Source organism: Giraffa tippelskirchi, chromosome 8 (assembly GCF_054371585.1).
Source record: "Giraffa tippelskirchi isolate mGirTip1 chromosome 8, T2T-mGirTip1v1.2.pri, whole genome shotgun sequence".
NCBI lineage: Eukaryota > Metazoa > Chordata > Mammalia > Artiodactyla > Giraffidae > Giraffa > Giraffa tippelskirchi.
In genome coordinates, this window is record NC_137282.1 from 48673959 (window position 1) to 48701728 (window position 27770).

General features: G+C 45.2%; 1 protein-coding gene across 10 annotated transcripts in view; it reads left to right on the top strand.

The window, feature by feature from the left end:
• Nucleotides 1-27770, top strand: part of MYO10 (myosin X) — a 255150-nt gene that overhangs the window by 108038 nt on the left and 119342 nt on the right. For all 10 annotated transcript variants that reach the window (XM_081519314.1, XM_081519315.1, XM_081519313.1 and 7 more), the window contains 2 exons: nucleotides 4772-4930; nucleotides 23679-23866. Coding sequence is in view for 3 of the 10 variants with exons in the window: in XM_081519308.1 (XP_081375434.1) it covers nucleotides 4772-4930; nucleotides 23679-23866 (347 nt within the window). In the remaining 7 variants the exon portion in view is untranslated. The remainder of the gene's footprint in view (nucleotides 1-4771; nucleotides 4931-23678; nucleotides 23867-27770) is intronic.

The following is a 27770-nucleotide window of genomic DNA, read 5'->3' on the forward strand; positions in this document are numbered from 1 at the left end:
TATTTTTGCATGATATACTCTGCCGCTGCTGCTGCTAAGTCACTTCAGTTGTGTCTGACTCTGTGCGATCCCACAGACAGCAGCCCACCAGGCTCCCCTGTCCCTGGGATTCTCCAGGCAAGAACACTGGAGTGGGTTGCCAGTTCCTTCTCCAATGCATAAAAGTGAAAAGTGAAAGTGAAGTCGCTCAGTTGTGTCCGACCCTTAGCGACCCCATGGACTGCAGCCAACAGGCTCCTCCGTCCATGGGATTTTCCAGGCAAGAGTACTGGAGTGGGGTGCCATTGCCTTCTCTGGATATACTCTGCGTGTAAGTTAAATAAGCAGGATGAGAATATACAGTCTTGATGTACTCCTTTTCCTATTGGGAACCAGTCTTTTTTTCCATGTCCATTTCTAACTGTTGCTTCTTGACCTGCATATAGATTTCTCAAGAGGCAGGTAAGGTGGTCTGGTATTCCCATCTCTTTAAGAATTTTCCATAGTTTGTTGTGATCCACACGGTCAAAGGCTTTGGCATAGTCAATAAAGCATAAGTAGATGTTTTTCTGGAACTCTTTTGCTTTTTCTATGATCCAACGGATGTTGGCAATTTGATCTCTGGATCCTCTGCCTTTTCTAAATCCAGCCTGAACATCTGGAAGTTCACGGTTCACATACCTTTGAAGCCTGACTTGGAGAATTTTGAGCATTACTTTGCTAGCATGTGAGATGAGTGCAATTGTGCAGTAGTTTGAACATTCTTTGGCATTGCCTTTCTTTGGGATTGGAATGAAAACTGAACTTTTCCAGTCCTGTGGCCACTGCTGAGCTTTCCAAATTTGCTGGCATATTGAGTGGAGCACTTTCACAGCATTATCTTTTAGGACTTGAAATATCTCAGCTGGAATTCCACCAGCTTTTTTCATAGTGATGCTTCCTAAGGCCCACTTGACCTGGCTTTCCAGAATGTCTGGTTCTAGGTGAGTGATCTCACCATTGTTGTTATCTGGGTCATGAAGATCTTTTTTTATATAGTTCTTCTGTGTATTATTTTCACCTCTTCTTAATATCTTCTGCTTCTGTTAGGTCAATACCATTTCTGTCTTTATTGTGCCCATCTTTGCATGAAATGTTCTGTTGATATCTCTCATTTTCTTTAAGAGATCTCTAGACTTTCCCATTCTTTGGTTTTCCTCTATTTCTTTGCACTTATCACTGAGGAAAGCTTTCTTAGCTCTCCTTGCTATTCTTTGGAACTCTGCGTTCAAATGGGTATATCTTTCCTTCTCTCTTTGCTTTTCGCTCCTCTTCTTTTCTCAGATATTTGTACGGCCTCCTCAGACAACCATTTTGCCTTTTTGCATTGCATTTTCTGGAGAAGGCAATGGCACCCCACTCCAGTACTCTTGCCTGGAAAATCCCACGGATGGAGGAGTCTGATAGGCTACAGTCCATGGGGCGCTAAGAGTCGGACACAACTGAGCAACTTCACTTTCACTTTTCCCTTTCATGCACTGGAGAAGGAAATGGCAACCCACTCCAGTATTCTTGCCTGGAGAATCCTAGGGACGGCGGAGCCTGGTGAGCTGCCATCTATGGGGTCGCACAGAGTCGGACACGACTGAAGTGACTTAGTATATATTATTGCATTTTCTTGGGGATGGTCTTGATCTCTGCCTCCTATACAGTGTCACAAACTTCCGTCCATAGTTCTTCAGGCACTCTGTCTATCAGATCTAATCCCTTGAATCTATTTGTCACTTCCAGTGTATAATTGTAAGGGATTTGATTTAGGTCATACCTGAATGGTCTAGTAGTTTTCCTTACTTTCAGTCTGAATTTGGCAATAAGGAGTTCATGGTCTGAGCCACAGTCTGCTCCCGGTCTTGTTTTTGCTGACTGTATAGAGCTTCTCCATCTTCGGCTACAAAGAATATAATTGATCTGATTTCGGTATTGACCATTTGGTGATGTCCGTGTGTAGAGTCTTCTCTTGTGTTGTTGGAAGACGGTGTTTTCTATGACCAGTGTGTTCTCTTGACAAAACTCTATTAGCCTTTGCCCTGCTTCATTCTGTACTCCAAGGCCAAATCTGCCTGTTACTCCAGGTATCTCTTGACTTCCTACTTTTGCATTCCAGTCCCCTATAATGAAAAGGACATCTTTTGGGGGTGTTAATTCTAGAAGGTCTTGTAGGTCTTCATAGAACCATTCAACTTCAGCTTCTTCAACATTTCTGGTCGGGACATAGACTTGGATTACTGTCATATTGAATGGTTTGCCTTGGAAACAAACAGAGATCATTCTGTCATTTTTGAGTTTGCATCCAAGTACTGCATTTCAGACTCTCTTGTTAACTATGAGGGCTACTCCATTTCTTCTAAGGGATTCTTGCCCACAGTAGTAGATATAATGGTCATCTGAGTTAAATTCGCCCATTCCAGTCCATTTTAGTTCACTGATTCCTAACATGTTGATGTTCACTCTTGCCATCTCCTGTTTGACCACTTCTAATTTACCTTGATTCATGGACCTAACCTTCCAGGTTCCTATGCAATATTGTTCTTTACAGCATTGGACTTGACTTCCATCACCAGTCACATCCACAGCTGGGTGTTGTTTTTGCTTTGGCTCCGTCTCTTCATTCTTTCCGGAGTTATTTCTCCACTGATCTCCAGTAGCATATTGGGCACCTACCGACCTGGGCAGTTCATCTTTCAGTGTCCTATCTTTTTGCCTTTTCATACTGTTCGTGGGGTTCTCAAGGCAAGAATGCTGAAGTGGTTTGCCATGCCCTTCTCCACGGGACCATGTTTTTTCAGAACTCTCCACCATGAGCCATCTGTCTTGGGTGGCCATACATGGCATGGCTCATAGTTTCATTGAGTTAGACAAAGCTGTGGTCCATGTGATCAGCTGGATTACTTTTCTGTGATTATTCACTGTATATAAAAGTATACAGTGAATAAATAGGGGGTAGACTCCATCATGGAATGATTGTTTATGGACAGGAGTTTGTAAATCTGGTCAAACTGGTCAGCGTACGAAGCTGAATGGGTGCAGTTAGTACTCTACCCAATCAGTGGTGATGAAAGAACCCCGTGTGGATTTGAGAAGTCCATGCGCGTTCTGTAATCAGTCTTGCAGTGTCAGAGTTGTCTCTGGTACACAGTACAGTGGGCTTGCCCGGTTGCTCAGTGGTAAAGAACCCACCTGCCAGTGCAGGAGATGTGAGTTCGATCCCTGGGTTGGGAAAATCCCCTGGAGAAGGACATGGCAACCCACTCAGTATTCTTGCTCAGAAGATCCCATGGACAGAGGAGCCTGGTGGGCTACAGTCATGAGGTTGCAAAAGAGTCGGACATGACTTAGCAAATAAACAACAACAACAAAACAATACAACACAACACACATGCAGCACCCGCCACTGGTTTTGGAGTTTAAAGCAAGATAGAGCTTCCCTTGTGGCTCAGTTGGTAAAGAATCTGCCTGCGATGCAGGAGACCCCAGTTTGATCCCTGGGTTGGGAAGATCCCCTGAAGAAGGGAAAGGCTACCCACTCCAGTATTCTGGCCTGGAGAATTCCACGGACTGTATAGTCCATGGGGTCGCAGAGTTGTACACGACTGAGCGACTTTCACTTTCAGGCTGTCAAACAAGCAAACCAATTATGATTTATTTATTTAACTTAAAAAAAAAAAGATTTATTTATTTCCCCACACAGGATCTTAGTTGTGGAATGTGGGATCTAGTTCCCTGACCAGGGATTGAACCCAGGGCCCCTGCATTGGGAGATCAGAGTCTTAGCCACTGGACCACCAAGGAAAGTCCCTATTTATTTAACTTTTCTTTTTGCCTGCTCCCTGTTGCATAAAGGATCTTAGTTCCCCAACCAGGGATTGAACCTGTGCCCCCTGCAGTGGAAGCGTGGTGTCTTAACCACTGAACAGCCAGGGAAGTCCCAAACCAGTTAGATTTTAAACCTGAGAGGATTTGTTTTCCTAAAGATCACAGGAATGCTTTTTATATATCTCAGTTGAGAAGGGATCGTGCCTAAGAGTATTTTTCGGACTTTCCTGAGAAGCTGTGTTGCAGTCTCTGAACAAATGTACAGACTGTATGGTGAATTTTTGGGACAACACTTAAATTGAAGAGCTTTATTAGGAAGCTTTGAACTATATCCCATGGTCCCTTGAATATATTATACAGTGAAATCAAATTACTTTCTGAAAGGTTGGTCAGCCAGCTTCTTAACTGTTACTGCTTTGTATCAGTGGGAGAAAAGTGAACTGAAAATGTTATCATTTCTGTGATTCCCATAGGTGGGTTAGTACTTGAACGGATGTCTTTTAGAAACATCAGATGTCAATTGTCAAAATAGTTTGCTACCTTTAAAAATAGATGAGGTTTCCCAAGTGGAGCTAGTGGCCAAGAGCCCTCCTGCCAGTGCAGGAGACATAAGAGACGTGGGTTCGATCCTTGGGTTGGGAAGATTCCCTGGAGGAGGAAATGGCAACCCACTCTAGTATTCTTGCCTGGAGAATCCCACTGACAGAGGAGCTTGGTGTACAGTCCTTAGGGTCCAAGAGTCAGCCACGACTGAAGCAACCTAGCACAAAAATAGGTAGGTGGCGTGAAGGAAATGAAAGCGTTCTCTGCAGTCTGAGTTTTGCCGGTGGATTCAGGATCCTTTTGCTGGTATTGTCGAGATTGTATTGTAAGTTGGGAAATGGTCAGTGGAAACTGTTCATTGCCCATAATTAAGCTGTGAATTCATTCCCCCCATCAGGTATTCACGTACAAGCAGAGCACAATCACACACCAGAAGGTGACGCCCATGCACCCCATGGATGAGGAGGGCGTGGATGACATGGCCACCCTGGCGGAGCTCCATGGGGGTGCCATCATGCACAACTTGTACCAGCGCTACAAGAGAAACCAAATCTATGTAAGTTCCTCTCTCAGTCCCTTAAAAATCCTTCCACTCTTTTGCTTCCTCTTGCTGTATCACACGGCATACAGGATCTCAGTCTCCGGACCAGGGATAAATCCACGCCCCCTGCAGTGAAAATGTGGCATCTTAACCACTGAACCACCAGGGAAGTTTCCAAACTCCCTGCAGTTTGAGTCTGTTTATTTTTATTTTCAGAGAGTATTTCCTTTCCCGTTCATCTAAGTAAAAACTGCATTTCAATTTTTTTTTTTTTTTTTTTTTTTTGCCAAATTAGAGATGTGGGTCCATAAATCATGTTCTCGTGTTGACTGCCTGGACTTTATTAGCAGGGATGGCTTTGTAGCGAAGGGTAATTTGACCTCTTTCTTCTCCTGAGTGCATTCTGTTCCCGAGTGTTCTTCCATAAAGAAGTCATGCAGAGTGGTTTGACTTCCTCAGTTAAGGGCTGGGGAGAAATGTGGCTTTGCAAACAAGCAGACCTGAGCTCAAGCTTTTTTTTTTTTCTCATTTTCTTGATTTTTTTTTTTTCTCCTTTTATGGATTTTCACTTTTTTTTTTATGGCTCTGAGGCCCATCTACAGAGATATTTCTTTATTTTTTTATATAATTTTTAAAGGTTGCATCCCATTTAAAATTATTACAAAATGTTAGCAATATTTTCCATGTTATGCAGTACATCCTTGCATCTGTCTTCGACCTCCCTCTCCTCCACCTCTATGTTGCACCCCTCCCCTCGTCCCTGGTAACCACTGCTGCTGCTGCTAAGTCGCTTCAGTCGTGCCCGACTCTGTGCGACCCCATAGATGGCAGCCCACCAGGCTCCCCCGTCCCTGGGATTCTCCAGGCAAGAACACTGGAGCAGGTTGCCATTTCCTTCTCCAATGCACAAAAGTGAAAAGTGAAAGTGAAGTCGCTCAGTTGTGTCCGACTCTTCGCGACCCCATGGACTGCAGCCTACCAGGCTCCTCCGTCCATGGGATTTTCCAGGCACGAGTACTGGAGTGGGGTGCCAGTGCCTTCTCCGTGGTAACCACTAGTTTCTTCTATCTGTGAGTCTGCTGCTTTTAGGTTACACTCACTAGTTCATTGTATTTTTTTAGATTCCACATATAAGTGATATCACACAGTATTTGTCTGATTTACTTCACTTAGCATAATGCTCTCCAAGTCCATTCATGTTCTGCAAATGGCAAAATTTCATTCTTTTTATGGCTGAGTAATATTCCATTTTGTATATGTATGTATGTATATGTGTAAGTGTCACACTGTCTTTATCCATTCATCTCTTGGTGGACACAGGTTCCTTCCATATCTTAGCAATTGTAAGTAATGGTGCTGTGAACTTTGGAGTGCATGCATCTTTTCAAACTAGTGTTTTCATTTTTTTTTTTTCCAGATATATACCCAGGAGTGGAATTGCTAGGTCATGGGGGTAGCTCTATTTTTAATTTTTTGAGAAACCTCCATACTGTTTTCCATAGTGGCTGCACTGATGTACATTCCCACCAGCATGTAGGAGAGTTCTATCTAGGAGACATTTGGGTTCAAGGGAAACCCATCTCTTTTGTGGGACTGCTCTCTTGATTGGAGACACGTCCTTGTATAGAAAGCAGTCATGCACATTTCTCCTCATCTTTTATGAACTCTGTGCCTATATTATAAAAGTAATACCTAAAAATCACTTCTGTAGTCATCCCTTTTTGACATTAAAGTATAAGTTACATCATCTGTCAAGAATGATTTGCAGACTTTCTCCTTTCCACCTGCCTTTGTTAGCAGGTCTTTACCAGGCAACTGCTGATAGGTGTTTATTTTTCTTGTCAAGTTCAAATTCATGCAGTTTTTTAAAAACCCAAATTTTAATACTGTAAAAAGCCTTCATCTTTTAGTAGTTTTTGTTCTTTAGGAGTTAACGCTCAGTTTTTGCGGTATGCCTGTGATTATGATGAATAATAATATCAGCCTTTCCAATAACTAGGCTTCCCTCATAGCTCAGCTGGTAAAGAATCCGCCTGCAATGCAGGAGACCCTGGTTCGATTCCTAGGTCTGGAAGATCCACTGGAGAAGGGATAGGCTACCCACTCCAGTATTCTGGCCTGGAGAATTCCATGGACTGTATAGTCCACGGGGTCACAGAGTCGGACTCAACTGAGCGACTTTCACTTTTCACTTTCCAATAGCTAGCAGGTGCTAATTGAAACTCAAGATCCTCTCAGTATTGTGGTTGCTCTAGTTTATCCATCCTTAGACCAGGAGAGGAGAACTGGGAAAGAGGGAAGAATTAGATATTTGTGGGCAATGCAAAATTTTCCTCAGCTTCAAGAAAAGAAGGTGTTTATTTGCATTCTTTTAATAATGGGAAAGTGGCATTTTTGCCAGATTGACCTAATGCTTGGCAAATGTCTTCAGACAGCCTTGTGTAGAGAAATTGAGTCGCCTTCTAGTCCTCTGATTAGCCTTGCTTACACTCAGTCCTTAGAGCCAGCATTTTCCACATGTTCTTCAGAAAAGGTAATGTTCGTACACGTTTCTGTAAAGGTGGCTGTGTATCCTACCTTGTGTATATGCTTGTTGAACAAACGTGGGTTTTCTCCTGTTCCCATCTCAAAACCTCTTCCTTCCCACCTACACAGGTGTCCAGGGACCCATGTACCATGCCTGTGCTTTCTGCATTAAGTCTTTGACACGACTGGGTAACTTTGTTTACACAGCAGTTTCCTTGCTCAGTTTGTCAAGGACTTATTTTGACTCTCTTGAGCCAAGGACAGTGTCAGGCACCTGGCAGTTGTGCAATGTGTTTGTAAAACAGATGCCATTCATATTAGAAGTAACATAGTTGGTGATAAAAGTGAAGCTGTATTTAAAATTTCTTTGTTGGTACCTATCTCTTATAAATGAATATTTCAGAATTCATATCCTTCTGTCTTTAGATGTAAGTTTTTGTTATACATTTAACAGTCAAAAAAAAGTCAATTAGGGGGAGAACTACTGAAGAAGGTTAAAGGACAGAGCCTTTTAAAGCTCCCCTCCACCATGATGATGTTGTAAACCTGACAGCTAAATAGCCCAATAAACCATATGAATAGGATCTTGACTTTTTTTTCCTGGAATGAAGATCTTTTCTCTCCCCTTTGAGGGAAAAACGGGATTTTTGTACATCCAATTTACAGCTCAGGTCAGTTAATTATATATACCCTATATGCCTTCCTTTTAGAACCTAGATAATTGTATTGTTATATATAAACCAGCCATCTTGATGTTCATTACTGAAGCTGTTTTCAGTGGATGCTGATCCTTGTCAGACACTGCTCCAAGTAGCAAAACCGTCACCTGTCAGAAAAGCACAGCTTTCCACCTTTATCCCAGCCCTGAGTGATGCTTGTCCATATTTTAAAAGAGGAAAAAATGGCTTGACTTGTAACAGAGGTGCTGTGTTAGTTTTCTTTTGCTGGCGTAACAAATTACCATAGCTATGAATTATTTTTTGCAGTTTTCTAGGTTAGTCTGAAGGGGTCTTGCCAGACTAAAATCCAGGTGTGGGCATGCTAGGCTTCTTTCTGGAGCCTCTAGGGAAGAATTTGTTTCTTGCTCTTTCCCACTGTTGGCAGAGTTCAGTTCCTTGTGGTTGTAGGACTGAGGTCCTCATTTTCTTGCTGGCTGGCTGCTGATTGCTGGCTGGTAGAGGCCTCCTTCCTTCACGTTCAAAGACAGCAACCCTGGACCTAGTCCTTCTCATGCTTCAAATCTCTTCCTCCTTTCATCTGATCTCTGACCAGAGCCCAAAGAGGTTCTCAGGTTTTAAAATTCATGTAATTAGACAGGGCTCACCTGGGTTAATTCCCAGTCTCAGCTTACACCCTTAATCATATCTTGAGTCTCTTATATGCAACATTGCTTAGTCACAGGTTCTGGGAATTAGGTGAATATCTTGGTGGGGCTCAGTCGTGTCTGACTCTTTTCGACCCCATGAACTATACAGTCCATGAAATTCTCCAGGCCAGAGTACTGGAGTGGGTAGCCTTTTCCTTCTCCAGGGGATCTTCCCAAGGGCTTCCCAGCTGGCGCTAGTGGTAAAGAACCTGCCTGCCGGTGCAGGAGATGTAAGAGATGTGGGTTCGATCCCTGGGTTGGGAAGATCCCCTGGGGGAGGAGATGGCAACCCACTCCAGTATTCTTGCCTGGAAAATCCTAGGGACAGAGGAGCCTGGTGGGCTACAGTCCATGGGGTCACAAAGAGTCAGACTCGACTGAGCGATTAACAGTACTACTACTCCTTGATGGGGCAGGGAGAGGTGCATTACTCTGCCCGCCATAGGTGCCCTCCTTTGGGTCCTGTCATTGAGAAGGAACTTGTGTGTGTCTCCCCCACCACTCTGGATCTTGCATCATTTGTTGGCTTTCTGTTTTGGGCAACACAGGTTGCTGGTAAAGCAGACCCATCTCCAGGTAGAGGGGTCTGTTGTTTTGTCCTAAGAAGGACCATTGACTTCTCTTCTCCTTGAGGGCCACCCTTATTGGCTGAGAAAATTATATAAGACTGCAGTAAAATATTTCTTCTAGCTTTTTTCATCCTCCATTCAGATGTGGGTGGACTTCCCAGGTGGCTCAGTGATAAAGAATTCCTTCTGCCAGTTCAGGAGAGGCAAGAGACATGGGTTTGATCCCACTGGATTGAGAAGATCCCCTGGAGAAGGAAATAGCAACTCACTCCAGTATTCTTACCTGGAGAATCCTATGGACAGAAAAGCCTGGCGAGTTTGGCGTCCATGGGGTCACGAAAGATGTGGACATGACTTAGTGATTAAATAATAATTCAGATGTCGGTAGAGAGCTATGAAGGCATAGAGCACTCAGTAGGCAAAGTTGAGTCCACTTTTCTCTACTCACCTGCCTTTGGGCTCTATATTAACCATTTAAGTGTTTTGTGTCATTTTAAAAAATTTTCAAGGTCCGGTGTCGTCTGATGGTATCCTCGTTTCTTCAGGGGTCCGAACATTCTACGTTTTCAGGTTTTTTTGTGGTTTTCTTCCCAGGTGGCACTAGTGGTAAACAATCTGCCTGCTGGTGCAGGAGACATAAGAGACACGGGTGTGATCCCTGAGTCGGGAAAAATCCCCAGAGGAGGGCATGGCAACCCACTCCAGTATTTTTGCCTGGAGAATCCCTTGGACAGAGGAGTCTTGGCTGGCTACAGTCCATGGGGTCACAAAGAGTCAGACCCGACTGAAGCGACTTAGCACGCACTAACATGAATGGTTTTCTAACCCTTTAAGACTGTTCCGTGAAGATCTAGACTTCATTTTACAATTTTTATATTCATCTTTTTGCCAAATTTCTGTTGATTTTTCACTTTTACTTATCCATATTAAAAAATAATTTTTAGCCTCACCAAATAAAAGGTCACATGGCATAACCCTCATACCTGATGGGGCTGTTTCACAATAAAATGACCAATGAAAGTTTTAAGAACCTTGCTAACCTTTGTGTTAGTACCTCTCTCCCCATCTTACTCATCTAGTACCATGGGTCGTTATTTGGAAAGTTCTCACGTGGAGCTTAGGGCTGCTCCTTCCGGCCACAGAGACTGTGCAGACCTTGGAGTCTGTAGGTCTCTGTGACTACAGCCTTGCCGCTGGTCTGGTTTGGCTCTGACCCCAGGTTAGAGGGCTTCCCAGGTGGCTCAGTGGTAAAGAATCTGCCTGCTGATGCAGGAGATGCGGGTTTGATCCCTGGGTGGGGAAGATCCCCTGGAGAAGGAAATGGCAACCCAACTGCAGTATTCTTGCCTGGAGAATCCCAGGGACAGAGGAGTCTGATGGCCTACAGGCCATGGGAGTCACAGAAGAGTCAGACACAATTTAGCAAGTAAACAAAAGCAACAGTAATAACAACCCAGGTTAGAGCAGCTCTGTTCGTCCCACAGTTGCCTGGCCCAAACCCCTGCCTGCTACCCCAATACAGGATTCCCTTTCTAGAACTTCTGGCTCTCTCACCTAATGCTCCACCTTGTCAGCTTTCCCATCCTCTGGCGACTTCCCAGATGAGAGCTCTGCTTATCACAGCAGCTACCCATCTGTGACTTTCACCCCGAACCTCTTGTCTCTGGGTTTCCCGGCACCTTGGAGAGGGTCCCCTGAGTCCCACCCTGGGAAGAAGTGTCTCTTCCCACCACTGATGAGGCCTGATGGGGACAAGTCCCCACACCTCTAAGTCCCTAAAGACTCGGAGAGGAAGGGCGTGTGTTGTACAGAGTGATAAGAGGTGGGGAGAGGGAGCAAATTGGTGGGTGAGAAGGAGAGTTGGCTGTGAAGACCCTATGGAGGAGGCAGCAGCAGTGATACTACAAAGGAGGGCTGAGAGTTGATTCAAAGAAAAGGCTAGAGAGATGCCTTTTTTGAAGGTGGAGAGATGAGTGCATTTGGTGTGATGACTTTGCTAAACTGGGAGAAGGTTCCTTTGTTTATGGAATCTGATGTTTGGGGAACATCCAGTAGTTAGTGGGATGCATAGGCTGGGATCAGGACGCCTTTAAAAGCAGTGGTTCTGGACCAGATGTGTGAGTCTTAGGGGACTTTTGGCAGTACCTGGAGGCATTTCCAGCTGCCATAGCGAGGGCAGAGGATGCTGCTGGTATCTGTTAATACTAGGTAGAGGCCAGGAATCTACTAAACATCCCCAGGTGTAGAGGACAGCCCCCTACAAAGAGTTATCTGGCCTAAGATGTCAGTTGTGCTAAGATACCCTGTCTTACTTAAAGCTAGGCAGCAGTGTTTGGGCTTGGTGGTAAAGAGACTATTTTGTCCTTGCTAAAGGCTTTTGAAGAGGCACTTTCCCTGAAAAAAGTTTAGAAGGGTTGATAGGGAAGTGATGGGATACAATCTACAGAGGGTAGGTTGGGTTGGGAGAGTGTTGCAGTAGCTCAAAGTGGGAAGAGCTGACTGTTATAAAGAACTGACTCACTGGAAAAGACCCTGTTGCTGGGAAAGATTGAAGGCAAAAGCAGAAGGGGGTGACAGAGGATGAGATGGCTGGATGGCATCACTGATTCAATGGACATGATTTTGAGAAACCCCCAGGAGATAGTGAAGGATAGGAAGCCTGTTGTGCTGCAGTCCATGGGGTCACAGAGTCGGACATGACTGAGCGACTGAACAACGGCAACAGAGATGGGAGTGAGCAAGAGAAAATTGCATGTGGTACCCAAGGGGGAGGGGGGGAGGGAGGCAGGGCTGGCTGTAATGATGCCCTGATGTCCCCAAAAACAGTTCTGACAGCTCCTCCAGGAGAGCAGAGTGGGACAGATGAGCTGGGTTTTGGATGCCTGTTGCATCGTATTCTCTGGAGCTTGGATCATTTCACATTCTGTACCCAGCATCTAAGCACCCCCTGGACCAAAAGAGATGAGGTCTTTGTTGCATTGACCATCAGCTCTGTGTCCAGAGTGAAGGGATGGCCCCGCCAGCTCTGTGGTGTGGCAGTTTTGTTTTCTGCCCAACAGAAGAGAAACACGTTGTCTCCATCACAGGGTTTGCGTGCTCTGGGTCAGTTGCCTGTGGGAGCCTCCTGTCTAAGGAGCGGGCTGGAAACCACATCAGGGCTCCGCTGCAATTATGGGCTTGAGGATGGCTCCAGAGGAAGCCCCACTCTGTTCCACCCACCTCATGGGTTCGTTTGTTGGTCTTGCCGAACAAACAGGGCAGAGCTGAGAGTCAGATGAGTCTGTTTTAAGATGTGGAGCAGTGTCTAAAGATAAACGGTTGTGAAAGCACAGAAGATGCTTCACAGCTCGTGTATTTTTAGGTGTTTCAAAAATACCCTCCTCTGGTAAGGTGGCCGTGCAGACCGAATGTGTAAATGAGTTTGTTGTTCCGGAATTAACTTCCAACCTGTGAAAGGTGCTGGCAGGCAGCTGCCCGCTGAAGCCATGTGAATTACAAGTGAGTTCACCTGGGCTGCCCACAGTGTTTGCATCAGGCCACTCAAGCTGCAGGGTTCAGTGTTGTGGGCGTGTGGATCTCAACCTGCGATTCATTTCCTTGATTCATTCAGTCTTCCCAGAGGAGACTTTTGGGGGTTATTTCCCATCCCTTTCCAAAGCCAGTGTCAAGTAACAGCGCGCCTCTCAGGGATGGCCTGAAGACGGGATGGCCAGCAGGCTTGGCATTTGTCTCATACCAGGAACAGCTGAATACAGTGTGGTTTTTCAGGGTTTTTTTTTTTTTCTTTTCACATGAAATCAAGACTGGTGTTGCCAGAAGATGATTGTAACCATCTGTCTGACTCTGTGTATTTTTAAACTTGACCAAACATTTATGATCTTGAGTTGCCATTTCTACATAGGCACATGGTGGTGGCAATTAGAAACTTTGTTTTTGTTCATTTTTTCCCCCTTTCCGGCCTCTTTTTGGCCAGATTCCTTTCAACAAGGAAGGAATATGAGTCAGAAACACACTCAAATTAAGTGGAAATGTCACTTCTAAATGTAAGAGCTTGACTTTCGTAATATATCTTGAGTTGCTGGTTGTGATCCAGTTTTCAACGAACTTGAATGCTTAACAGTTTGAATTGTTTAATTGGATGAGGATGGCAAGCAGTTATGTTAGGGAAGAAGGTGGGTGTGGAGCATGAGAACGCAGTTAAAAGGGAAACTTACTGGTGCGTTGGTAGTGAATTCAGGTGCCTCCAATGTCTCTACATTGACTCAGCCCTGCCTGTGTGCCAGGCTGTATTTGCGGCTCCAAGGATGCAAAATTCCTCTTCATCTTGGTAACTGTTTCTTGAAATATTGAATAAACAAAAGACAGTGCCCTTCCAGGATCTCCTAGCTTGTTGATGAAGACAGACACATCATACCTTTGACAACGGCTCAGGGCAACAATGACTGTGATAAAAGTGCTGGGAACACAAAGAATGGGCATTGCAAGAAGAGGTGAGGGGGTCAGAAAAGGATCCCAACTGGGGCACTAGTGCTGTTTTGAAACATTCCTAGGGGAATTCAGCCAAGAGGGAGGGCGGCTGTTTCCTGGCAGAAGATCAACAAAAACTTGGAACAGCATGATTTGTCCACCCGCAGGACAGGCAAGAACCTGCAGTGAAGACTTTGTGCAGCGGACTGGCGAGGTGGTCAAGAGCAGGTGAGGAAGGGCACTGTGTGTGAGTTAGTGACCTTGAGTTCGTTCATGAAGTCTGGCAGGGGACAACGTCAAAGGTGAGTTCTAGGAACACTCACTCTGACCGTGGGTGATGGATGAGTCCAGCAGCTGTATCCGATCTAGGAGGAGAGGTGACCAGCAAACCAGATGGGAAGTGTTAGGATTCCAAACAAGTCCTTGGGAAGCTGGAGTATGATGTTTACTAAGAGGTAGAATCTCGGGGTTTGGTTGGGTTTGGGGGCAGCAGGCTGTATTGCTATAGGATGACTCCTGGATTTCTGGTTTATCCATTTGGGTAGACCGTAGTGCCATTTGTGAAGATGTGGCCATGCGTGGAGAAGCAGGTGTTTGGAGGAGGCCAAGTTGAGGGCATCCAAGTGGAGATGCCCAGCAGACTCTTGAGTACACAGATCTGCAACTTAAAACCAGAGCTGCACTCCAGAAAGCGATCTGGAGCAGTGAGTCATGGCCATGTTTTTAGCTGAGATGATTGAGAGAGAAGGAATGAGAAGAAAGGTGTGCTGTGCTTAGTCGCTCAGTCGTGTCCGACTCTTTGCGACCCCATGGACTATAGCCCGCCAGACTCCTCTGTCCATGGGGCTTCCCCAGGCAAGGGTTCTGGAGTGGGTGTCCATACCCTCCTCCAGGGGATCTTCCCAGGAATTCAACCGGCATCTCCTGCATTGCTGGCAGATTTTTTACCAGCTGAGCTACCAGGGAAGCCCCTGGAGAATGGTGGGTAGAGAGTAAATCTGGTAGTGGTCCCCACTTCTTGAGAAGTCCTTCCCTGTAGGGGAGACATGGCAGCGACTTGAACCAGTTTCCCTGGTGCATTTCAGGTTACTTGATCTACATCCAGCTTTTCAGGACCATGTGCTGAAATGCCATTTGTAGTTCTATTTTCATGAATGAAAACAATAATACACATCTGTGATCTATGTAATACTTTCACATGGTAATTTGGTGGAGTAACAGGGTGAGTTGTTATCACTGATCGGAGTCTGAGTCCTGGAGAGGTTAAGCCGTGAACCAGGGAACGTAGGTCCAGGATGAGGACTTGGGGTCTTCTGACCTGATCACACCTTACTGTCTCCATCACTTCTTCCTGTGTTGGGAAAATGACTTCCCAACAATAACACGGATGCTCCATATCTACCAGCAGAATGCATCTGAGGCCGCTGGTTCACCTTTAGTGTTCTTTTATACTTTTTTTTTTTTTTGGTGGGGGACAAGATACTAGGTATTACAACCTTTGTTGTTGTTGTTCAGTCACTAAGTCATGTCTGACTCTTTGTGACCCCATGGACTGCAGCACGCAGGCTTCCCTCGTTTTCACTATCTCCTGGACTGTGCTCAAACTCATGTCCATTGAGTGGATGATGCTATCCAACCATCTCATCCTCTGTCACCCCCTTCTGCTTTTGCCCTCAATCTTCCCCAGAGTCAGGGTCTTTTCCAGTGAGACAGCTCTTTGCATCAGGTGGCCAAGGGATTGGAACTTCATCTTCAGCATCAGACCTTCCAATGAATATTCAGGGTTGCTTTCCTTTAGGATTGATTGGTTTGATCTTGCTGTCCAAGGGACTCTCTAGAGTTTTCTCCTGCACCAGAATTCGAAAGCATCATTTCTTCAGTGCTCAGCCTTCTTAATTGTCCAACTCTCACATCCATACATGACCACTGGAGAAACCATAGCTTTGACTATATGGACCTTTGTCATGATGTCTCTGCTTTGCTGTAGTTAAGCCTTTTGAAGCCTTGAATTTGTAGGCTATGTTTTAAAGCAATGAAGGGAGTCTCAACGTTTTATAGCAATAGGCACTGCAGCTGTTCCCGATTATTAAAATGGGCAAGGAGATGTATTTTGTTGGTGAGTTATGTGGGACTCTTCTGACTAGAAAAAAGACTATATGTGCTCCAAAATAGAATATACTTTCTATTTTGGAAAAGCCATTAAAATGACCAGGCGATTTATTCTCATGAAATTGGGAATCCAGTGTGAGGAAGCCAGCACATGGCCCCACCTGGTGTTGGAGAGCTGCATGTACCCTGAGTCCCAAAGTGCACGGCGTCCATGACCATGTTTGGAGCAATGACAGCAATTGCCTTTTTATAGAGTGAGCATGGAAGCACAGGCTCTTCACTGGGGCATTCAGCTCTCACTGGAGTCGATTTTTAAATTCCTAGGTGTCAATCCATTTAATCCTACTAGCTACTAATGTTTTTATCCTTGCTTTACCGTCGAGGAAACTGAAGCACCAAGAATTTAAGTAACTTGAGCCAGCGGAACCAGCATGCAAATTCAGACTGTAGCATTTAACGACTACAACTCACTAATAAACACAAAAATACAAATAAGTACAGCTATGGTATTGATGGGCTTCCCAGGTGGCTCAGTGGTAAAGAATCCAACTGTCAATGCAGGAGATGCAGTTTCAATTCCTGGTCCAGGAAGATCCCTTGGAGAAGGAAATGACAACCCACTCCAGTATTCTTGCCTGGGAAATCCCATGGACAGAGGAGTCTGGTGGGCTACAGTCCATGGGGTCGCAAAGAGTCAGACACAACTTTGCAACTGACCAGCGAGAGAGTGGTCCATGGCACAAGCATGGAAGTCATGTTTTCTCACAGCTCTTGTGACTTCTTTCTATATTGCATCTTTTGCATCACTTGATACTTACAACTCGGCTGTTCTCCTACCCCCTCCACTCCTCAGTTTCCATGTTTACTTCCATGTCGAACTTTCCTTGCTATTCAACAAATCTCTTACCCATGCAGCCTTTGTTTTAGTGACAAAATAATCCATGCAAGGTGGTATGTTCAAGGTAGTGGGATAAAAGATAAAGGTGCCCCTGGCTGTACTTATTTTTGCTGATGGACCTCAACCACTTCATCTAACGTGAAGAAACTGTTAGGAACTGTGACTTTGGTTGCCATGTTGATTTACACCTTCCTTTGGGTGGGGGGTCCAAAAGTATCATTTGTCACCAGTATGGACACAAACAATGACAATGAGAAAGTAACTGAAGCTGCCCCCACTTCTGTAACTGTTAGGAGAAAAATTCGTTAGGTCGTGGGTGTTCAGTCACCTTTCCGGAGGTGCTCAGACTCTTTTCTCGAATATTCTGTGGGTTGACCCTTGTGAGAGCTATGAAAGAGTTTTAGGCAGGGGAGTGTCTGACTTCAGGTGTTCATTTGTCAAGGGTACAGCTAGGATTGAACACATAAGAATTGAGTGGGAAATGAATGAGGAAGGGGACTCTTGGGGATAATTGAGCAAGTGTGGTCAGGGTGGTGTGGATGGGGAGCAAGGGGGTGGATTCTAGAGTTAATCGAAAGTGGAGTGTGGCCAGCACATGGAAACAGTGGCCACAGACTGTGGAGCTGGAAGAGTCTGGGGCGATTCCCGTCCTGTGTGCATGGTCGTGGGGGTGGGGTGGGGAGTCACCGCAGACCTGTGGGAAAGCACCCCCCGACTAGGATCCAGGGTCCTGCCCTCGCTCACTGGCTCTGTTCCTTCCTCTGTCAGCGGAGGCAGAACCGTGGCGTCTGTGCTGCCCGTGGGTCAAGGTTACGTTGCAGTGTGTCTGCGTAGTTTGGTTGTCCTCTGTGCCCCGCGGTTCTGAAACGTCAGTCAAGTTGTTTTGCAAACACGTAGACCTAATTGTCATTTGAAATCTGGTGTCATTTGAAAGCAAGCTTGTTGAGAAATGACTCAGGTCATTAGTGAGAAGGTGAAACTGTAAAACCTGTGCTTTCAAGTTATAAAAGCCTAATCTACCTCTGGAACTAAGTGGAGGTGCTTGCAGTAAGAGACATTTTGAACTCTACATGAGGCACGGTTTCGTATAATCTTAAAAAATAGCAGTGAAAAACTGGGTTCTTTCTCCATACCAGCCAAACACACATTTTACATATTCTTGCCTTTTTTTTTTTTTTTTTTAATAGAGACGGGGAGAGATTCAGATCATTGAATTTGGGCTCAAATTCAGTCTAATTTTCTCTTGCCCCCTGTTGGCACAGGGGAATCCATTGGTTGAATTTACGGTCAGCCACAAAGTCTACAAGACAAAGTATTCAAGAGTGAGACAGTCTTTAGACGTGTTGGAATGATTGAGCCAGAGACACTAGCTGGGCATGAGCTCACAGGCCAGCTCCAACTGTGCGTTGGGGACCAGGCTCAACTGGGGAAGGTATGGTGATATTAGTGGGTCACGGGCATAACCACCACTGGCATACTTGCCATCCTAGGGGCTGCCTTAGTGCTGACCATCTGCTGATCAGAGAGCCCCGCTTCCTGCCCCTAGGATCTCTGGGGATTGGGTGGGAGACACGGGTGTGTCGTCTGTAACTGCCACACCACGGACCTCATTGTCTTTCTGAAAGACCTTAAAACTACTTCACTGGGCCAAATGCAACGTGAGTTACTCAAAAACAAAACTAGGCATAAGACATTTTGGATGTTCTGTCTTCACCTTTACTAACAAACTTAATGTCCTGTGGGTCTCCTGCCCCCATACAAAATCCACGTCATCTGTGTCAGGATAAGTGACTTCTTTTTTTTGTTTGTTTTTAATTTTACTTATTTATTTAGGCTGTGTCGGGTCTTAGTCGTGGCACACAGGATCTTTCGATGTGGTACATGGACTCTCTAGTTGTGGCGCGTGGACTCAGTTGCTCTGCAGCAAGCGGAATCTTAGTTCCCTGACCAGGGATTGAACCCCTGACCCTTCATTGGAAGGCAGATTCTTTTTCTTCAGTGATGCTGGGGGGTTGGTTCCCCAACCGGGAAGGGAGAACACGCCTATGAGGATTTGACCAAAGTCATCACTTTCAAAGGAAAGCTTGTATTAAAAGGGTATGATGTTTTTCATGTATAAATCAATACTTAAAAATCTCATCTCAGAATTTTATAACCATCTTGCCAATATGCTATGAAAAGGAGGCAGGCAGGGTTATATCTCTTTGTGACCTTGTGGACTGTAGCCCACCAGGCTCCTCTGTCTATGGGATTTCCAGGCAAGAATACTGGAGTGAGTTGCCATTTCCATATCCAGGGGATCTTCCCGACCGAGAGATTGAACCTGCGTCTCCTGCATATGAACAGGAGTGCAAAAATTTTCACAATTTAGGCATATTATTATTTTTTCAGATATGTTAATGATGGGTTACTTTTTTAATATTCATTTAATAGTCAAAAACTGATGCCCTGACTGTGGCTTTTCTCTTTTACTTGTGGCTGAGACAGGGGATTGGCAGCTCGCCTACCTGTCTGTGTAAAGAGAGTCTTCACTGATTGTCTTGAGTTCTGCCAAAGTGGGGAAGAGGAAACATGTTTCACAGAAAAATGAAGTCTTGGTATTTCACTGAATAAAAATAATAATAATGCAGAGAGCTACCAAAAGGGTAGAAACAAGCTTGACATTTTAGACCTACAAGAGGAAGGGACGAGACTCCCAGAGCCTCAAGTATCACCTACCTGCCTGCTTCCCTCATCTCTGCAATTGTAATAAAAGAAGCTGCCAGCACCTGTGGTCCAGGCATTGATGAAAGCTCTCTGGCATTCTCCAGGGGACCATGTGATTCTCCGCTTGCCTGTAAAAGTAGGACACTTTCCTTCCCCAGAGGAAAAGGCTCCCCTGATGCTCTGATGGGAAAAAGGGGGCCCTCTAGAGAGTGCAGGATTCTGAAAAAAACCTGAAAATTCCCTCCTGAAAGCTCTGCATCTTTTAATTGTTTTTTAATGGAAGCGAAATTTACGTAACAGAAAACAAATCACTTGAAGGTAAATTCATTGGCATTTAGTACAGTGTACAGTGTTGTAGCCATGAAATTGAAAGACGCTTACTCCTTGGAAGGAAGGTTATGGCCAACCTAGATAGCATGTTTAAAAGCAGAGACATTACTTTGCCAACAAAAGTCCATCTAGTCAAGGCTATGGTTTTTCCAGTGGTCATGTATGGATGTGAGAGTTGGACGGTGAAGAAAGCTGAGCGCCGCAGAATTGATGCTTTTGAACTGTGGTGTTGGAGAAGACTCTTGAGAGTCCCTTGGACTGCAAGGAGATCCAATCAATCCATCCTAAAAGAGATCAATCCTGGGTGTTCATTGGAAGGTCTGATGTTGAAGCTGAAGCTCCAATACTTTGGCCACCTCATGCGAAGGGTTGACTCATTGGAAAAGACCCTAATGCTGGGTAGGATTGGGGGCGGGAGGAGAAGGGGCCGACAGAGGATGAGATGGTTGGATGGCATCACCGACTCGATGAACATGGGTTTGGGTGGACTCCGGGAGTTGGTGATGGACAGAGAGGCCTGGCGTGCTGCAATTCATGGGGTCGCAGAGAGTCGGACACGACTGAGCGACTGAACTGAACTGAACTGAACTGAACTGAACAGTGTTGTACGACCAGCACCAAAATGTTCTCATTACCCAACTGGAAACCCTGTACCTGCAAAGCAGTCACCTCTCAGTCCCTCCTGCCTCCACCCTCCCCCCCGCCCATGATAACTACCTCCAGTGTTCGTGGCTGACTTCTGTCACCTAGTGTTGTGTTTTCAAGGTTCATCTACATGGTAGCCTGTGTCAGCACTTCCTTCCTTAGCACGGCTGAATAACATTCTGCAGTACGGTCGTCCTGCATCTTGTTTACCCATCTATCTCATGGTGGACATTGGGTTGTTTCTACCTTTAGGCTCTTGTGTATGATGCTGCTGTATATTTTTTGAAGTACCTGTTTTTAATTCTATGGGGGTGCATACCTAGGAGCGGAATTGTTGGGTCATGCAGTAATACCTCTTTGACCTTTTCTACCTTGTTTTGGTTTAAAATGTTTCCAAAGCATGCTCTCGACCATCTTACATTTGAAAGCAGCTACAAGGGACACAGGATATTTTGCTTGATGTTCCTGGAAGTCGCTGTAAATATAGATGATTACAAATTGCTATAATATGGTACAGATGCACTCAGGATGTTTGAGCTTTCCGTCCAATGTTTCTTGCTTTTCTTGTCCTTTGCTGTGTTACCACCCCCTGCTGGCGAATGTGAAGAGGAGGCTCTGGATTTAGGTGGCCTGCATTCGCATCTCACCTCTACCCCTTACTGACCAAATGCAAAATTTTATCACTCTACCTTAATTTGCTCATCTGAAAAAGAGGTACAACAATACCGTGAATCTCCTAGGAATACTGTGAGTGTTTTCAAAGGCTCAGGCCCTCTATATTAATCTGTTCTGACTGCCATGACAAAAGACCACGGACTGGCTGGCTGAAACAACTGGACAGTTATTTTCTCACAGTTCTGGAAGCTCAGAGTTTGAGGTCAAGGTATCAGCGGGGTTGGTTTCTCCTGGGGGTTCCTGCCTTGGCTTGCAAATGGCCACCTTCTTGGTGGGTCCTCACGTGGTCTATCTGTGTGCTCACATCCCCTCTGTTTCTTTGTGTATCCAGGTTCTCTCTTCTTGCAAGGACAAGTTTGGGCTTCCTAGGTGGCCCTAGTGGTAAAGAACCTGACTACCAGTGCAGGCTGCAGATGGTGACTGCAGTGATTTTGGAGCCCAGAAAATAAAGTCTCACTGTTTCCATTGTTTCTGCATCTGTCACTTCATGGCAAATAGATGGTGAAACAATGGAAACCGTGAGAGACTATATTGTTTTGGACTCCAAAATCACTGCAGATGGGGACTGCAGCCATGAAATTAAAAGATATTTGCTCCTTGGAAGAAAAGCTATGACCAACCTAGACAGTGTATTAAAAAACAGACATTACTTTCCAACAAAGGTCCATCTAGTCAAAGCTCTGGTTTTTCCAGTGGTCATGTATGGATGTGAGAGTTGGATCATAAAGAAAGCTGAGCACCAAAGAATTGATGCTTTTGAACTGTGGTGTTGGCGAAGACTCTTGAGAGTCCCTTGGACTGCAAGGAGATCCAACCAGTCCATCCTAAAGGAGATCAGTCCTGGGTGTTCATTGGAAGGACTGATGCTGAAGCTGAAACTCCAATACTTTGGCCACCTCATGTGAAGAACTGACTCACTTGAAAAGACCCTGATGCTGGGAAAGATCGAAGGCAGGAGGAGAAGGGGCCGACAGAGGATGAGATGGTTGGATGGCATCACCAACTCGATGGACATGAGTTTGAGGAAGTTCCGGGAGCTGGTGATGGACAGGGAGGCCCGGCGTGCTGCAGTCCATGGGGTCGCAAAGAGTTGGACACGACTGAGCAACTAAACTGAACAAATGGAGGAGATGAAGGAGATGTGGGTTCAATCTCTGAGTGTGGAATATAACTGGAGGAGGGCGTGACAACCCACTCCAGTATTCTTGCCTGGAGAATCCCACTGACAGAGGTGCCTGATGAGCTGCAGTCCACAGGGTCGCACAGAGTCGGACATGACTAAAGTGACTTAGCACACGCAAGGGCAAGTTTAGGGCCCACCTGAACAGCTTCCTTTTAATTTAATCATCTTTAAAAATTTAAAAGGTCCTATCTACCGATAGAGTTGCATTCAGGGGTGCTGGGAGTCAGGGCTTCAGTACATGAATTGGAGGAGGGGACACAGCCCATAGCACACTGTCAGGCCCAGGGCTCAGTGAACACACCGTGGAAGCAGGCAGGTGAATGGTGGAGGCTGCAGACCTTAGCGCCCACCCTTCTCATCTGCTGCTCCACTTGTGTCTGAGCCTAGGAACCAGCAACCCAGCTTCATTAGCCTTTCTTAAGGAAGTACAGGTGAGTTAGTCTGTACCCACGTGGAGGAGGCATGAAGCATGATGCTTTGATAACTGTAGCCTCTGTTTCGCTGTTTTGAAGATTTTGCTTAATTTTGGGCTTGGATTTGCTTCCAGGAAAGGTAAGATTGCCAGTCAGCTATTTTTCCAGGTTAAGTTACATGGCATTTCACGAGGTGTTTGAGATTACTGGAAGAATACCGTGTGTTTTCACAGTGGTCTTGTTACTTCTTTAAAGTCAAAGATTTATAGCATAAAATTTACCATTTTGACTCTTTTTAAACATGCAATACAGTACACTAAATAAATATGTTTGCTGTGTTGTGCAACCATAACCACTGTCTACCTCCAGAACTTTCTCACCATCCTGAACAGAAGCCCTGGACCCACTAAGCAGTCACCCTCCCTGTCCCACCCCCTGCCTTCTCTTATTGCTTTAATCCTGCCTTTCCTAACAGCCACCTGATGGGCATCGGGGTCAGGAGGTCCCTGGAGAATTAGGGATTTGGGCTTTGCTGTGTCCCCATTGTCTTTCTCTTGTTTACCTGCAGCCCTCTTTGAAGTAGCTTCGTTCCTTTGCACAAGATCTGTCCCCAGAAGTACAGGGAAAAGTGTGTGAGTGGGGGGTCAAGAGTCCCTGGTCCCTTTAATGTGAACTCAGTGGATTCTGTTTAGGCTCAGACAGTGGCCCCAGTGAGAGGTGGCATCTCTTCCCCTCTCAGTGTGGAGCCGCCTTGAGCTGCTTCTGTCTCCACCCCAAGGGGGGTGGGGGTGAGATCTCGTGCCCAGGTGCCCCCTTCTGCTCCCCGAGTCTCACCTGTAACCCAAGTCCCTGTCTCCCCACCCCCTGTCCCTGCAGACCTACATCGGCTCCATCATCGCCTCCGTGAACCCCTACAAGACCATCACGGGCCTGTACTCGAGCGACGCCGTGGATCGCTACAGCAGGTGCCACCTGGGCGAGCTGCCCCCCCATGTCTTTGCCATCGCCAACGAGTGCTACCGCTGCCTGTGGAAGCGCCACGACAACCAGTGTGTGCTCATCAGGTAACCAGCCAGCCCCCGAACACAGGGCCCGCCTGTGAGCATGTCAACCCCCAGATTTCCCAGACGGAGTTTTCTGTTTTGAGTAGCCCGTCGACTACAGCTTCGGAAAGAAACTGGGGACTCGATAAAAAAGCAGGGTGTACCGTGTTTGCTGGCTCTTGTCCTCAGAGTGATTTCTTCATTTCGGTTCTTTGTTTTATTTACCTTAGTTATTCTTTGGTTTGTTCCAATGATCAGGCATCGTCCTTCTGTTGACTTACGGAAGCATTGCCTGGTACTTCCAAATTTAAAATGTTTTCTGTATTCTAGAGTGCTTGTTAGAATGCTTGCCTGTTCGAGCAAGGTTTTGGTTTTTGCCCGTATCAGATTACCCTAGAATCTCCCAAATTTAAGGATTTTTAAGGAATTTAATAATTGGATGTTCCTAAAGTTGAGCTTTGAATTAGCCACAGAAGAGCAAAGACTTACTCTGTTATATGTTGAGGGAATGATAGAAAGGCATAATGATTTCCATTAATTTTGGGGAGAGGTGAGGAAAAAGGGTCTTGCCATCTATTTCAGCCAAGTTTTACTCATTTGTTAAAATAAACTACCAGATGCCTCACTCTCAAAACGCTTTTTACTAGGAACTACCTAAAAAAATCATAGAGTGTATTACTTTGAAGATATGTCATTTTTACTGAATAATTCAAATTGCCCTTATCACCTAATTTCTAGTGACATCCTGTTGGCTCCTATTATTTATAATTGGGATCATGTTTTAGAGAAGGAAATTGCTGCCCACTCCAGTATTCTTGCCTGGAGAATCCCGTGGACAGAAGAGCCTGGTGGACTACAGTCCATAGTACTGCAAAGAGTGGGACAAGACTGAGCAACTGAACACACACACACACACACACACACACACACACACACACACACACACACACACACACACACACACACGTATGTCTTAGTGGTGATCAGAACACTCCTGGATGAGCTCAAGAGCAGACGTGCTGAGTGTCCTGGAATATCCAGGCACTTCGTCCAGGCACTCGTTCATGGAACTCGGCTGTTGCTAAGACCCGACTGAATTACTAAAACTGCTGATGGGACTGGAAAGCCATCAAAAACAGAGGTCAAGATCTTCTTTCCCAACTTGTGGCAAAATAATTGTTATTATTTCAAGGGGAGGAGAAAAGGTGTTTGGAATTAGAGAGGACATCATATCAGGACCCCACTCCCTGATTTCTGATCCCGTGGAAGTGAGGCTCAGAGACAGATGGAGAGCCGTGTGTCAGCTTCAGACTCCCAGCCCCAAATTGCAGACAGACAGACCCCCTGGTCAGGGTTCAGGCAGGTCACTGGTGGCCACGATCACTGTCAAAACCAGTCCCCAGATGGTGAGGAGCTGACCTGCCCTTCCCCCCACCCAGTTCATCTGCCCAGGAAACCACCACTGCTCTTTTGAGGAGGGAGTCAGGAGCAGATGCACCAGAGGAGAGTCTTCCTCGAAACTGTAGGAGAGAGAATGGAGGCCATTTGGGAGGTCCTCACACTGTCCCCCCGTCCCAGCTTCCCAGGTGGCTCAGTGGTAAAGAATCCGCCTGCCAATGCAGGAGACGCGGGAGACATGGATTCAGTCTCTGGGTCGGGGAGATCCCCTGGAGGAGGAAATGGCAACCCTCTCCAGTATTCTTGCCTGGAGACTCCCATGGACAGAGGAGCCTGGTGGACTACAGTCCGTGGGGTCGCAAGGAGTCGGACACAGCTGAGCATGCACATTGTCCCACATGGTATCTGATGGAAGATGGGTAAAAGATAATGGCCAACATTTTCAAAGGGTTTGAACACTGTGCCAAGAACTTTCCATGCATCAACTCATTGAAACCTTCCAGCAGCGCTTTGACGCAGGTACTGCCTTCAGGGACCATTATTCTTCTTGGCAGTTTTTACCCGTTACTCTCGTTCATGGGTCCTTCATTTGCAATAAATCAGAATTATGTGAATGTGGAGGATAGAACAATACATTTCTCCTTCATCTTTTCTTCCCCTGCTTCCTCCATCAGTTACTTTCTTTAAGGAAAGGGAAACACCTGGGCAGATATATGCTCTTTTCTTACCTTCACGATGCTCACTCACCAGGTTGTGGAAACAACTTAGATACAAGGACTGTCCGTTAATCCAGTTAGGTAAATATGAATCCTTGTAACTTGCAGTTAATAAAAAAATGAAGCTAACACTTGGTATGAACACAGAGCATTTAAGAGTCACCTTCCCAATGAGTTGACTTGCTTTCTGATTGAAGCATCATTTGTGGGCTCTTAGAGATGGTTTCACGAAGGTTGAAAGTGAAGTTTAGAAGTTAGAATTTAAGATCACTGTTTCAGCATACAGAATATAATAAGATTAGCAGAATATAATTTGATAAGATTAACAGAGAGTTGAAGAAGATCAAACTGTCTTCCACACTTAGGTACCTAAATATTTGACATTGATAATTGGCTGTATTTATTACTTTCAGTGGAAAAAGTGAGGGCATGACTCATATATCACTTGCTAGACAGAGCAGTTGGGGAAGAAAGTGAAAAATCAAATGAGATCATTGTGCATATATATGTGTGTGTAATAAAACAGAAAGGGGTTAGCATATTCCTGCCAAAGACTGTGGTATTTAAAAATAAAGTCGGGGGTAGCCGGGAGGGAGAAGGGACCCCAAACAGAAAGCTCTCACTGTGTAATTCTGATGTGAAGAGTATTGGAATTAACTCAGGAAACAGCGTTTTTAAGAATAGATTTCTCATTAAAATGTGTTTTGGTTTTTAATAGACTACTTCAGCAGTTTTGTTTTTGTTTCTGTTTTTTTTTTTGGTGGGACTTGGGACTGTGGGAATTAAGAGAAAATTGAGTATAAAAATAAAAACTGTTGGTCACAGTAGCCCATTTAGATTTCCTCGGGCATGATCTGCCCCCTGGTGGCTACAACACATTACTACTTTGAAAACTTTCAGGCTAATTACCTATGAACCTAAGAAAATAAGCCTATTTGGATTTAGGCAGGGACCTCATAGATGAATTTTTCTCTCACTTAACGGGCCTCTGTTACTCCCAGTCTCCAGGATTCTAGTCCAAGCCTTTATTGTTTGTCTCACTTTCAAGAGTTTACCTCCCTTAAGCTCTAGTTTTATTTTACTTGCTTATGTACATTTAAGCCAATGCTTACACTATTATAATTTCTAAAATATGTATTTAAAACTTCCATGAGCTTTTTAATCTAACAGGGTCAGCATTTGATCTTGGTTGGTCTAGTACATTTCAAGTTAACTTCAGTTTGGGGCAAGCAAAGTTTAGTCTATTTTGTTTAGTCTTTTATGTTCTTTTCTGGATATGTGACCTTTTAATGTCAAGTCCTGTGGTTAATTCATCTGTGCAACTCAGTGCCCAAGGCAGTGCCTGATAGAGGGGTCAGCATCCAACATCCGTCAATCAAAGGATGGATGAGTGGAGCAGCTGTTGGTTTAGGACCTCTGCTTGCTTTGTGAAAATTTTGTTTGTCTAAAATGGTAGTGATTTCTTCTTAACTGTGTCTTTTATGCTTCCCTGGTGGCTTAGTGGTTAAGAATCCACCTATAATGCAAGAGACATGGGTTCGATCCCGGAGTCAGAAATATCCCCCAGAGAAGGAAATGGCAACCCACTCCAGTGTTCTTGCCTGGAAAATCCCAGGGACAGAAGAGCCTGGCCTGCTACAGACCATGGGGTCACAAAAGAGCCAGACACAACTTAACGACTGTACAACAACAATATGTCTTTTATATTCTGGAATAATACTTGGGTTCTCAGTCTTTTTTTTTATTATTCTAATGGTATATTTAGAAATGATTGAATTGCAATAGTGAACAAAACTTGCATCCTGGATTAA